This window comes from Schistocerca gregaria, chromosome 3 (assembly GCF_023897955.1).
Source record: "Schistocerca gregaria isolate iqSchGreg1 chromosome 3, iqSchGreg1.2, whole genome shotgun sequence".
Classification (NCBI taxonomy): Eukaryota; Metazoa; Arthropoda; class Insecta; order Orthoptera; family Acrididae; genus Schistocerca; species Schistocerca gregaria.
The window spans coordinates 547,501,395-547,515,845 of NC_064922.1; the positions used below are offsets into that span (position 1 = coordinate 547,501,395).

The 14,451-nt window shown below is 36.9% G+C and overlaps 1 protein-coding gene across 5 annotated transcripts in view; it reads right to left on the bottom strand.

Moving 5' to 3' along the window:
• LOC126354025 (protein kinase C-binding protein NELL1-like) overlaps positions 1–14,451 on the bottom strand; it is an 871,152-nt gene that overhangs the window by 185,495 nt on the left and 671,206 nt on the right. For all 5 annotated transcript variants that reach the window (XM_050003353.1, XM_050003352.1, XM_050003356.1 and 2 more), the window contains one exon: positions 9,248–9,439. In XM_050003353.1, coding sequence (XP_049859310.1) covers positions 9,248–9,439 — 192 coding nt within the window. The remainder of the gene's footprint in view (positions 1–9,247; positions 9,440–14,451) is intronic.

The following is a 14,451-nucleotide window of genomic DNA, read 5'->3' on the forward strand; positions in this document are numbered from 1 at the left end:
AAAAATATATGGGAGGGTACTGCTAGCTGCAAAAAATCATTGGATGACACAATAATATAGTGCAGAAAATAAAAGCAAAGTAGTATGGGATATCATAAAACATGAAAACTGTAAAAGGTAGTTGCAAGTATAATTACATACAAATCAAAGCTGGAAGTAGGATAATAGAAAATCCTCAGAAACTGTTTCTTTGATATAGTGGACAAGACAAAACCAAATTTTCTGAAAAACACCCACAATGACTTACACAGCAAGCACAATGATGTTGTCCCCACAATCAAGCTTGAATTCAGGAAGACAACACAGAAATTAAAATATAGGAAAGAAGTGGGTGTAGACAAGGCCCCAATCTCTTTTCTGACAGCTTGAATACACAGCACACAATCCCCATAAACAAACATAATATTTGAGCTTACATATGCTGTGACAATCAGCATCTGTATGAAATATTATTTCGAATTATTTACTGAATGCAAATTCCATGGCATCAGCTGCCATGGTTATAGATGTATTACCCAATAATGACATATGAAAATTTGTGCTAAACCATGACTTGAACCACGATTTCCCATTTATTATGAGGAGTCAACACAATTTTGGCTACCCATTCATACTCCCCAGTCCTTTAGTTCAAGGGCAGTTCTTTTTCCTTAAATTTACAAGCTCTTGAAAAACAGTTGAACCAATCCTGAAACATAGACTAATAAGTTAGTCAATTCTCAGCTATGGAATTTCTTCTGGGGTCTGCAGGCACAAAACACGGACACAATTTTTAAACTTCAGAAAAGAGCCATAAGAATAATAACTCGAAGTAATAGACAGGCTCACGATATGGAATATTTTTCAATTGGGTTTCCTTACTGCATCAAATGATTACATCTACCACTATGTTGTGCATATCAGGAAAACATTACTAAGGATTTTCTTAGTAGTTTTATGATAAATCATGGAACAAGAGCCAGTTTGGACTTTCATTTACCAAGGAAAAACAAACAAAAATTCTCAAAACAGCGTTTCTATCAGCAAATAAAATTGTATAATAAATTGTCCAGGGAGATGAGGAAGATTAACAAAATACATCTGTTTAAAAAGGTAACAAAAACATTCTTTTTAACTAATGCTTAAAACACAGTTGGAGATTTCTTAGAGGACTCAGAGTAGTAGTTGATAGGGTAAGGACATAACTACAACACCTTGTCGCATCAGAGTAATATAATGCTTTTTCAAGAAAAATGTGTGTCAAGATCTACAGTGCATCCAATAACTCTCTCATTATTGGGAGGGGGGTGGGGGTGCTGACTCAGTTTTCCTGGTGATTGTGAAGAAGATATGATGATGTGTAGGAGCATAGTTGAATGTTTATGACACAGGAGTTAGTAAAAATGGACAGCAGCATCTGAGTCACCAGCAGATATCCTTAGCATGTGCAGTGATTAAGAGCAGAACTGTGTTTTATATTATAAGTTATCTGAAACAAATTGTATGTAAATCAAAGAATATTATCCAATAGGAAACAAACAATGAGGCAGTGCAACTGTTAATATACTGACATCATATTCAGGAAGATGGAGTTTGCTTTTTTCCAGCCATCCTTCTTTACATTTCCTTTGGTTTTTCTAAAACATTTCAGGCAAATGTCAGGATGGTTCCTTCTTCAAAGATCACTGCTGACCACTTGTTCTGTTTTCATAAAGCAATTTGATGTATGGCAATGATTAGTACAAGAATATGGGACAAAATTTAGCATAAGGAAGTAGGAAATGTTGATCATGAGCAGGAAGAAAGAGAAAGTCACAAATGGGAAAATAATTGGTGGTAAATGACTGAGCAAAGTGGAGAGTTTCAAATATCTCGACAGCTTACTACAAAAGATTAAGAGGAAGCAGTGCAATCTCTTTAAAAATATTCAACATGGGGCAAAGCAGGCTGTAGGGGTACATCAGTGCCGCATAGCAGCTTAAATGCACTGCACTCAGTTCAGACAGACAGATTATTTGATAATGAGCAAGCACACAACATGGTAACCAGTGAGCAAGCCTGCAGCAATCAAGTGATTAAGAACATGTGACTGTAAACTGAAATGTATGGGAAAGGAAAGGAGAAATTAATTTCCAGGTTGAGTGCTACAGAAGCTCCAACAAGATTTCCAGAGAAACTGACTGACTACTCTGAATCTTCTTGTAATAAAACTGTCAAAGTGGAGTAAAACTGTCTTATTACACACATTTCATTTACTAAAAGAAAAACTGCATATATACACCATCAAATTAGTAAAAGAGCAACATTATAACAACATTTTGATTGTCTCTTTAAATAAAGTCAAAGATAATCCAATCACATCATACAAACTGAGTGAATGCAACACATAAAGGAGCTCTTCTACACTTGTTTATCTCTTAATAAAAACTAACAGAACTTCGACTTTTTTAAAACTCTGCTTCATGCAAAACAACATATATTCCTTTTTTATTTTCCCAGACACATTTTGACACCTATGTCATCATCCTCCGTGAAACTCCATCAGTTTCTGTAAAATATCATATAAAGTTAGTGATGGTTACTCTATTTTAGAGCTAAGGACTGTAATATTTTCATATGATTTTCATCTGATGTGACTGCCCACCTGTAATTACATAATTTGTGGAAATAGAATTTTTCAGGTCAGTTTGTATTTTGCCTATTTACCATTTTGACAGCCAGGTAACTCCAAGGAGTCTTGAAGAAATTTGCATATTTTTAAATACTTTCTCTGTTATTAGTGGTTGTATATGACACTTTACTTATATTTTCTGTCCAGTTGCGCATTCTAATTGGGGGAGGGGGGGGGGGGAGAGAAAGAGAGAGAGAGAGAGAGCTATAAAAAGGAAAAAAGGGGGGAGAGGAAGTGAGAAGCAAATGGTTATAGACACTTGAGTACTATGTTTTCTATGGGGAACCATCTTTCTGTAATTCATTGATTGTTACAAGCAGTGTTTTATTACATGGTGTTGTATTTTCATTCAAGACTTTCTATATTTATAGCACAGCTTTTTGTATGTAGTAATTCTCCTGTATTGTGAATTTTTGATAGAGACTAGTTCTTTGTCCAAGGATATTGAGATCAGTCTCAGTGTTGTTTGGATGCTGGTTTTCTTGTATGAGATTATTTACAAAAGTTATTTACAAGAATGTTTAGTTTCAAAATTCTGCATATTTGGCCTGTTTAGATGGACTGCCATGAATTTCAGGTCAATCAATAGATTCCAGCTAGGGAGAATGTGTCTGTCGAGGTGTTCTCAGTTTTTAGATTTTTCTGTATTTTGTTGTTTGTAGTCTGGGCTGTGGCGTTTTACTAGCACGCCATCGTATTTGCAAGTACCTTGCCTTCACACTCTCACCTTTGCTTGTGATATGTACTGAGTCTTGCCTGCCTTATCTTTGCTAGAGGAGTTAACTGGAGGCTCTCACAAAGAACATGACAGTTGGCATTTGATGTTACCTGAGGCCAGAGTGTGGTTGTGGTGGAGTGGGAACCGACCGTGTGCATGGGGTAGCATGGTGGAGAGCCTTTCCTGTCACCTGTGAGCAGGCTTGTTGCTGCCTTGGGTTGTGTGCTGCTAGTTCTGGAAACGGCTGTCTATGGTTGTCTGCTGCCTTATTGCCGCCTGCTGTACCCAGCGCAAACCGTATCGGACGTCCAGCGAAAAGTTTAGTGAATTTGTCCATGATATGTGACTGCAGATTTGTCAGCAATGCTGTAGTGCTTTAAAATATATCAAACATGTTTATTTGGCTTGTGCCATAATAAACTTCCTGTGGTGTGAATGCATTCTGTGGATCCACTATCAAGTGTATTGGTGAAACCTTGGGTGTATAAGTACTGAAGGTGTTCAGAGTGATATGCCATGTAAAAGCATTGTATGTAGGAATCATTTATCTAGCGAGGTGTGTAATTCTTTTTTTGGCATCAAATGTGTATGCGCCACAATTAATCCAAGATTCAGTAGTTTTCATTGAAAATAGATGCACATACTTGTTAAAACTGATTTTGTGTCTTCATCTGTCAGCTAAGTGATAAGACCTTTGTATAGTGTATTTACATTTGGAAGTTGATTAGCTGTGTCTGCATAGTCATCATTCTGGAGGAGAAATGCTTAGAAATGTTAATCAAAACATAAAGTACTTGATCTTAAAGAAGGCAGTGTGTCGTTTTATTGCTGAATAATTTGACCTGTTATTTATCATCTTTTGGTGGTTGTTTACATTGTCCCTGTGGGCCTGTTCTGTGCACTTGTTAAATGTTACAGCTGGCTGGATGGTGTTTTGGAGTAAGCACTGCCTTGCCACCTACAGGTACCGAGGGCTGTGAAATCTTGAGTTGCAGGAGGAGGTGACTACTGGTCAAAGCTCAAGAAGTGGGTCTTGTACGAACTGCCAGCTTCTGCCTTCCACCTTGGTTTCTCTAAGTTAAGTTTTTGTTCCGCCTTTGAGCAACCTGTCATCACTCCTTGCTAATTAATTCTGTTGCTAATTATGTTTACTTGGGTATTTATTACATTTATTAAACTTTGTCTGGAGAGCAACGTTGAATAGTGAATTAATTTTAAGCCGTCAGGTGCATAACTGTTAGTGGTTTTAAAATTTTCTAGTGTATATGAGATAGACCTGGTTTCATAAAAGACATTGATAGCAGATCAAGATATTGTAGTTTTAAAGGAATTTGTTTATATGATTGTTAATATGAGTGATAACAAAAGGGGTCCACTCCTTCTTATTTGTTTCCCTATTCCCTAGTAGTGCACTGTACCACAGTCCTTGCTTCTTCAGAATGTTCCCAACATCTGGACATATCTGTTGCTCTATGTTAGTATATGATATGCTCTGTTCTTTGTAAGTTGTTCCTTGTTCCCTGTGTTTGTCATGTGTTTTTTCCCAGCTCTTTGTTGCATCTGGTAATTGATTAATGGTTTATTCATTTTTAGTTTGCTTTTTTATTTTGTTGTTCAGTTGTTTTATTATTTGTGTGTTATACTCATTCTCACTAATTGTCTGGTGTATAGCTGAGTGTGTCCAGAACAGTTCTATTAAGTCTGTATAGCATATATCTGAAACCTGAAAGTTTGTGTATCATTGGGTGATTGGAATGCTTGTGAATGGACCTCCTTGTGGCTGCAGGTTCACCAAATACTTCAAAATTATGTTTGTTGTTGATTCTGTGCATGTTGGGCTCTAAGGAATAAAGTATGATGTCAACTTCTTTCTCAATGGAGAATTTTATTTTTGGATCCACTGTGTTTAGATCACTGTGCAGTTGTTTTATTTGGGTATCTATTTCATTTACAAAATAAATTATGTCATCCACCTAATGGTACCAACATATAATCTTGTATTGTTCTGGATGTTAGTTTCATTAAACATTTTGTTTTCAATGTGGTACAAAAATATGTTTGCATGTTGGCCAGTGATAGGTGAGCCCATTGTTAGGCCTTCTTTTTGTAAATAGAACTCTTTGTTCAAAGTGCAGTAGTTCTATTCTGATATAATCTTTGGCATGGCTTAAATTTCACTTATGTGTTCATTTGTTATGTTCCCTTGTGTCTAAACACAATACATCAGATAGCCAAAGAGAGTGGGTACAACACACAAATAATACTTTTAAAAACAAAATAAAAACAAATTAAGACACATATCATGAATCAATTACAGCCACAACAAAGAGCCAGGGATACTAACACATAGCAAACACAGGGAACCAGAAACGTCTCACAAAGAACACAGTGACACATACTAACATACAACATGAAATATTTATATTTATTATCCAAGTTTTGGTAACAAATTAAATATAAGAAATTAGGTTGTAATTGACTACATCCATACAATGTATATTGTTAACGGATGAATAAAGAGACTGAAGTGAATTGAACAAAAATGTCCGCATGGTAGGGAACATTCTGAAGAAACAAGGACTACAAACAACACAGCACAGAAAAATCTAAAAACTGAGAACACCTTCACAGACAAATTCTCCAAAGCTGAAATCTATTGGTTAACATGTAATTCAAGGGAATCCACTAAAGAGGTCAAATATGCACAATTTTAGAACGAGATATTCTGAACATCTTGGAGATGTAAAACATGACAGTACACACTCCATTTTTGCAGATCATTTCATACATGAAAACCAGCACCCAAATGACATTGAGACTGATCTCAATACCCTTGAAAAAAGCAACAGTCTCTTTCAAAAACTCAAAATAGAGGAGAACTACCACATACAAAAAGCAGTGCTACAAGTAAAGAAAGTCTTGAATGAAAATACAACACTGTGTTCTCAATCCCCCCTGCCTTTTTTAGCTCTCTTGTTCACTCATTACACACACAGAGACACACACAATGTAAGTTCTTCCCAGCAGGCACACTACAATAGTTTTCACCAAACATTCAAAATCAGAACCACATTGAACAGAAACAAAACAATGAACAACTAAAAAAGGTGAGTGTGAAATATAAAACAAGGTGTGGAAAACAGTGTATACAGCAGCTACAGAGCAGGAAAACCCGCCAGATATGCACAACTAGACAGGAAATATAAATATAATGACATATACAACCACTACTCACAAGAAAGTATTTCAAAAAGAAGCAAATTTCGTCACAACTAATTTGCAGATAACATGCTGTCAAAATAATAAAAAGGCATAAGAACATGCTGTTGTGTAAAAATCCATTTCCATAAGTAATGTAATTCCAAATAAGCAAACAAGACCAATTAAAACAAAAGGCACATGCTATAGTTTTTAGGCATAAAACAGAAAAACAATCATGAAATTTGTGTTATATTTTACAGAAATAAATCAAGACTCACAGAAGATGACACATAGGTATCAAAATGTGTGGGAAAATAAAAAGGAAATACATGTTGTTTTGCAGAAATGGAGTTTAAAAGGCCCAAATTTAATTTTCAAACACAGAAAAATTGTCAACAAAAGTTGCCAACCTGAGAAAGAAGAAAATAATTTTTAAGCAATTTTTTTTTTTAAATTTCATTTTTACCATTTTTATCATTAGATTGCAAAGCCAGACTAAAAAAACTCTTAGTTTATAAAACGATTAAGACCTTTAAAATCCCTGAAAATCATCATCTGAACTTACTTTCTTCTTCTTCCTTTTCATTGTCATTGTTGTCCTCTTCATATATGAGATAGCCTTCACTGCCATCAAGGGCGTTTCTTATGCCGCACATCTTGAACAATTTAACAATAATGTTTTCTCTCACACTAGACCATGACTGTTTTATCCACTGACACACTTGTTTGACTGTAGGTTGTTTTAAAGCTTCCTTTCTCATATACACTTTAAATGATTTATTTATTGAGACATCATGAGGTTACAATTGTGAAATAGGTTCTCCCAGAATAACAGAAAGCTCTGCATGTCCCTGTCTCAATTTCTCTTTCACATAATTCTTCAGATGACTAACAAATTGATCTAGAACACAATTTCCCACTATCTGTTAATCCATAATTTCAAACCAGTTTTGTCCATCCAGCTCTAGTAATGTACATGAACAACACCTAGTGGTATTTCAGAAGATTTTGGCATTGTTTGGTGCTTGAAAATGATCACATTGGATTAAGTTTAGTGCTGTCAACACAACATGAAAGGACAACAGTGTAATGCATTTTTCCATGTCCATTTATTTTTATAGCTACAGTTCTAGAACTTTTCATGGCAACAGTTCTGTTATTCGGCACATCAAATGTCAGAGGAGTTTTGTCCATATTCACATTCGCCTTAGTTCCACACTGGGCTACTTTCTATGTTGAATAATAGAGTGATGCAAAGATAACATTTTCTCTTTATACACTTATGACATTTACTGATCTATTTTAGTTTTAGTTAGCATGCTAAGTTCATGACACTTCATAAACCTGTAGCACCAACCAATTCCACCCTTAAGTCTCTCACATTCCACTGTAGCACTAGCTGATGAGCATGTACTGTATTTGAATCATTTTTTTTCTAATTGCAATGCCATTTTGACAGTGTCCTTGAATCCATTTCAATATGTCATCTTCTACTTTTCACCGTTTTGCTTTGAGTCCTCTAATTGGACATTTAGTCTTCCTCATTTTTTCAGTTCTTTTTACTAGCCTGACAATCATGAATAGATTTTTGTTTTGGTAGAGGGCCAAACTGTTGCTCAGCTGGTCTGTTTTCTTCTGTATATGCTATTACTTTCAATTTATAATCCGCATCAAATGAATACCATTTATTTTTTCCATTATGAAACTACCTTCTAACAAAAATTTTGTACTTTTATCGATAACACAAATCACTTTCAATTCCATATCACTGGCAGTAGACTGTAATGATGCATCATAGTCTATATAGTGTTCTGGGTTTGTGATGGCAGGGTAGGAGGGAGATAGTGTTAGCAAGCTTGTGAATCTTCGCAACTCATGCTCATTGCATTGGTGCACTGCTGCTGCCAAATAGAGATATTTTTCTCACAGCATTGAATATATGGGCATTTTTAAGTCTGTCAGGAATTTTAAATAAAACATTGGACATTTTTATATTACTCTAGAGTATAAGATGTGCCTGAAGTCTAAAGCCAAGTTTTTGAAGCAAAAAGTGTGTCTTATAGTCGGTAAAATATGGAAACTGATCTGTTCTTCTTACCCTTACATACTTTTGTAGTCTTGTAAACTATAACTAAGAATGATTCAACTAACAAATGCATTTACACAAACAAGTAAGCTTACATTGTTAATGGATTGTGATAAAGAGTATGTATTACATTAATATACAGCGAAAAAGCACATGAGCATCAAAACATGTTATCATTAACGGTGTATAGAAGTGATGAAATAGATGTATAAAATTAAAGTAACTGGTACACAACAAATAATGTTAAAGTTAAAGATCCTACAGTTTTTGAGAATTATTATTAAGTTGTATGTGTTAGGGGATGCATCAGCAATGGAGTTTAAGATTCAAACTATTTTACAGTGCGTGCGACATAAGTGTATAAAGCATTAAGGAAGTTCTTCAGAATCCAAATGACAAGTAAAAATGAACAAGACAGTAATCTGCATAGTTGGACAGGTGTCTTACAAACCCATTACATTCTGACATCACTTCCATGTTCACTCTGAACAAAAAGAATGTGGATCTCACAAAAAACTTAAGCAGAAGATATACAAAACTCTTTACTTTACATTTCTATGAGATTCATATAAGATATATGATAGAAAAGTACCAGGACAGAATTTGCAGCATTCCTCAGGAACAGAGAACTGCTCCTGTGGGCTGCAAGGAAGTGGCGGACATGTGACATTTGGATCACGGCGTACACAATGCATGAAACCATTCCGGCACTGGCAGTCCACACAAGTGCGTAGGTTCACTGATTCACCATCATCGTACATCACTCCTCTCAATAGACACTGTTCTGAAACACACAGAGTATGTTTAATGCAAAAAGCAACTCACAATTTTCTTATTTGACCAAAGTGGTTAACATAATACATCACACATATCAAAGACAACACCTTCTCTTGAAAGATTAAATAGAAAAACATTGACATGATCTGTGGTTCAAATACTGTGAATTCCGTGGTAAAACTAGCAGAAAAAAAGACAGACTTATTTCTTGATTTACAACTAGCGTGCTTGCCATAAAACACTATTACTGAACTGAAAGCTCAAAAACGTAATATATTTCCTGGTTTCTTCATTGTGGACAGTTTCTAAGAAAGAAAACAAAAATTTTGGATTACTGTGAAAACCAAAAACATGAAAATACTTATGCATTGCACAATAATCTTCTTCTTCCTTATTATACTAATAATTTCTCTGGTCCACTCTTCCTTTTAAGGTCTTGATACCACGATATATTTGCTTATCCTGAAGTTGGCTTATACTTCTGTGGTTGGATTCCCTTTCTGTCACTATAGCAGCATACTAAGTGAAAAATAGGAGGTACACTCAATTCTGCAAAGCTTTATGTATTGTATAAACTACGCAAAAAACTTTTTGGTCCATATGCAGATCCATTAATGTATGTGGCCTTAAGGTTGAATGGGAGCACAGAATGAAAGATTCAATCTTATAAAACTAAAGAATAACTTAATTGTGAAATAAAATAAAAAATAATAAGAATAAAGGCTGTCACTTCAAAACTGCATTACACTGTAACATGCTTGGACCCTCCTTGAAACGCTTGCCATCAATGTAGTAACTAGAGAAACATATGGCTTCTCTTTTGAGCCTCTTTGGTACAGAAATGTGTAAACCACATCAAAGATTTGAATGACTCCATATGTCAACTCAAGAACTTGCATGTCAAGCCAACTGCCAAATAGTAATTTTGAAAAAGAATCTTTGACAGGTGCCTTATTGAATCAATTCAAACTCATACAAACATAGCAGAGAGTAGATGTTATACATATCTTCAAACAAGTGCTCACCTTGGTTTATTTTTTACTGAATCCCCAATACTTTGAACCAAATTGTGATACTGCTATGGATAGTCCTGTGTCCCCCATAGTAGTTAAGCTTTATATACAAGATGTTGAGGACAAAGCACTTCAGACAGTGATTCAGAAACCCATTTGTTTTCAGAACTAAGCAAACAATATCTTTGTGGTTAGATCACTTGTGACTTCAATGCTAGATATGAAAATGACTTCTTGGATCAATGTGTGTATCACAAATCAACATACATTTATCTGCATTTACGTTGCTACTATAATCAATTTCAAAGCATTTGTGTATTAAGGACACTTGTTCATACTCCTTGACTGTATGCACAGGTTATTCAAAAATTATAAATGAAATGTATCTTCTGTCCTCTGATGAAAGCATAAATGATGCTGGGTTTTACAAAAATGGCCTCAGCCTAATGAGACCAGGACTATACCTCATTCCATGTACGAGTATGAAATTATACAGTAACCAGACATGTTGCATTGTTAAAGACAATGAAATGAACACAGACATTAAGATCAGATAGAAAATCTGCTCTTGCTGAGCAGTGTCCTGATACAGGCCACAGCATGACATATGGTGAGACAAATATTCTTGCATCCAGCATGACCTACTGAGACTCCACCATTAAAAATTGGCTGCAATTGATTCAAGGAATTACTGAATCATTATATACAACAGGACTTCATTTCAGCACAGTGTGGGCACCAGTGTTGGTGACACAAACACATCATCAAATATATGAATATGTGTCATCTTTTGTTTCAGACATCTCCAAAAGAACAAAACCATGTGGAACCCACAGCCATGATACGTATTATGTAAACTGAAGGGGGAGTTATACAGAGAGTGACAAGTGAAAATGTGTGCTGGACCGGGACTCGAACTCAGGCTCTCCTGCTTACTGGACAATTACATTAACCACTGGATGCAGTGTTTATCACAAAAGTGCAGACTATCTCAGCACACTACCCAGCTGAACAGCTGAATCACATTTCTGCCTAACACCACCTACCTGCAGTCCCCCCCCCCCCCCCCCATCCATGTACTCCATGTTTCCTAATTTTAGAGTCCCTCCAGAGGTCGAACATGAATGTGCGTCCTCGCTGGAGATTGTGGATTCAATGCAATTGAGGTGAATGAATTATATGAATGCATGGTGTCTGTTCTTCTGGACATATCTGAAAGAACAGACACCAAGCAGAATCCATGGCAGTGATACATTTTATGTAAAAGTGATTCAGCTTTGGAATGCATCAAGATAGTTTGCACATTTATGATAAACACTGTGTCCATGTGGCACAGTGGTTAACCCAACTTCCAAGTAAGCAGGAGATCTCAGGTTCGAGCCCCATTCTGGCACACATTCACACTTCCTGTCACTGATTCTGCTTAAAGTCCTGATGCACATGATATCATTGATTCCTTCCTCTTCATTTTCTTTCTCTCCCCTCCCCTCTCAGTTTCCGTAATATGTATCACAGCTGCAGATTCCAGGTAGTATCTGTTCTTTTACACATGTCTGAAAGAACAGACACAAGCATTCGTATAAGTGATTCACCTCAATGGTCAATGCATCCACAATCTTTAGTGTAGATGCACATTTACATGCGATCTCCAGCAAAAAAATTAAAATTATTGAGCATAGAGGATGTGGATGGGTTCTGCAGACAGGTGGCTCTAGGTGGCAATGTGTGTCAGCTGGGGAGCATAGTGAGATAGTCTGTGCATTTGCAATAAACACTGTGTCTGGGTGGCACAGTGGTTATCCCAGATTTGAGTCCTGGTCTGGCACAGATTTTCACTGATTGCCACTGATTCCACATAAATCCTGATGCAGCTGATATCACTAGTTTCTCCCCTTTCCTTTCCTTTCTCCCCCACCCACTTTCAATTTACACAACATCACCCATTTCAGGGAAATGAATCCAGTAAGAACACCCTAATGGGACTCAAAGTCAGGAGAGCTAGGCTGGGAACCAATAACGTGGCACAAAAAATGTTGGAGCCAATGGTTTGTGTCCAGGATTTTCAAACTACACAGCATAGGGTCCATATTTAGTTTTTCTGGCAAAGGTACAGAAGCAAACCTCATTTGTGATGATGTTATAACATATCCTCTCCTTAGGACACCTATAATTTTCTTCCAAGCTGGCACATAAAATGGCTTACCACTACAACTCCCTACAGTTGCTTCTGAAAATATCAGCTCCTTCATAGAAATAGTACCATACATTGAGCACTGTCTGCACTGGTGTAGTAGTTATGTCACTGGCTGGCAACATGTGTGTCACTAGTTCAGCCCCAACTCCTGCAATTATTTACTGTTTCAGATTTGTAATTTCTTGAAGGTTCTGGAATTTGAAGGTTATGGAATATTGCAATTTACTAGACAAATCTATATACAGATGAGTGAGAGAACTCTTGATTGAGATTAGCAGTTCAACTCTGCATATGTTTCATTTATCTGTATAAACATGCTTTCGGTGTGAAGTGTTGGTAGTTGTTGATGCCCCTACTCTCATTACTGGCACTTGCTCTGGAGTCTACTGAAAATGTTGCACGCTGTAAATAAGAACATCCAATGTTACACCTAAGACAAACTCAGGCAGTTACTACAGTAGAGTGGTGATTATCCGAACGTCAGTCAACTGAACAACCGCTTAACCGAACTATGTGCTCACTCGCACCTGTTGCTCTCCCACCCTACCGTCCATCATCCCCCTCACTCCCAAACCAAGTTTCCCACAGCAGTCGCCGCACTGGGCCACAGCTTCTGAGGCGTTCACTTGTTTAGGTACTGACTTGCGATGGTTTGAAACCCAAGATAAAAATGACCAGTTTCAGATATCTGTAATGAAAAAAGTATGTGACTTAGCTGCTCGTAAGCATGTAGGCTTGCTTAGACAGACCAAAATAAATGATTTTTTTAAATGTTGATTTTGTATACTGTGTGTGTTGTTCATGCAAAATGTGTATGTAATATGTATTTATTTTTGTTTAATAAACTGTGCCACGTACTATAAATTCCTTCTGAAGTTGCCTTTGTATGTTACTTTGTAATACTAAAAGAGATGCCTGTTTTATGAATAAATTTACTGTACAGTACTTCTTTTTTGCAAATAAACGTGTACAGTTCAATTATATGAACAAACCAGTTTTCCGAACACTCGTGTCCCCCATTTACTTCGGATAAACGACGCTCTACTATACTTTGAGAAAGCAATATATGTCACAGTTACTGACTTGATTTTCATTGTGCTTTTTTTGTTTTATTTGATAGGATCCATTGCGGGGAACCAGATACAGCCTCCACGACATCCGGCATGACAACCGACACTGCAGCACTCCACGATGGACACAGCCAACACCAGGAGCTCTACATCACCCCCGCCTAACGCAGCCTGGCCACTGTGTTGGTTCCACGCCAACTTCAGCGATGCGGCCAGGAATTGTCGCAGCCCTTACATGGTGGGAAACACAGCTCGCGAGGCACCATAGGTGCAGCACCTCGCGCACAGGAATAAAGACGCGTTACAGCAGCTATAGCATCTAACACGGTAAGTGCTGACAGTTGTCTATTCACTCTTGACCTTGTCTCAGGAACTAAATTCCTCACTGACAGTGGTGCTGATACAAGTGTACTACCCCCAGCTCTCGCACCTACTGTGTTAACTTCCTCGCCCAGACTTTTATGCACAGCTAATGACTCTCATATTAAAGTGTTAGGTACAGTGCCTTTAATGCTCAAACTGTCCAAATACTTGAAGTTTTTGTGGACTTTTCATGTGGCACGGGTGACTTGTCCTGTCTTAGGCATTGACTTTCTGTGACACCACAAATTTTCAATAGACATTCCGCGAAGTACATTAGTCCACCAACCTTCACAAAAGACTATTGCCCTTACGGCCACTGCATCTGTATCACCCATTTGGTCAACAAACATTGACATTTCACTATTGCAGACGGAATGTG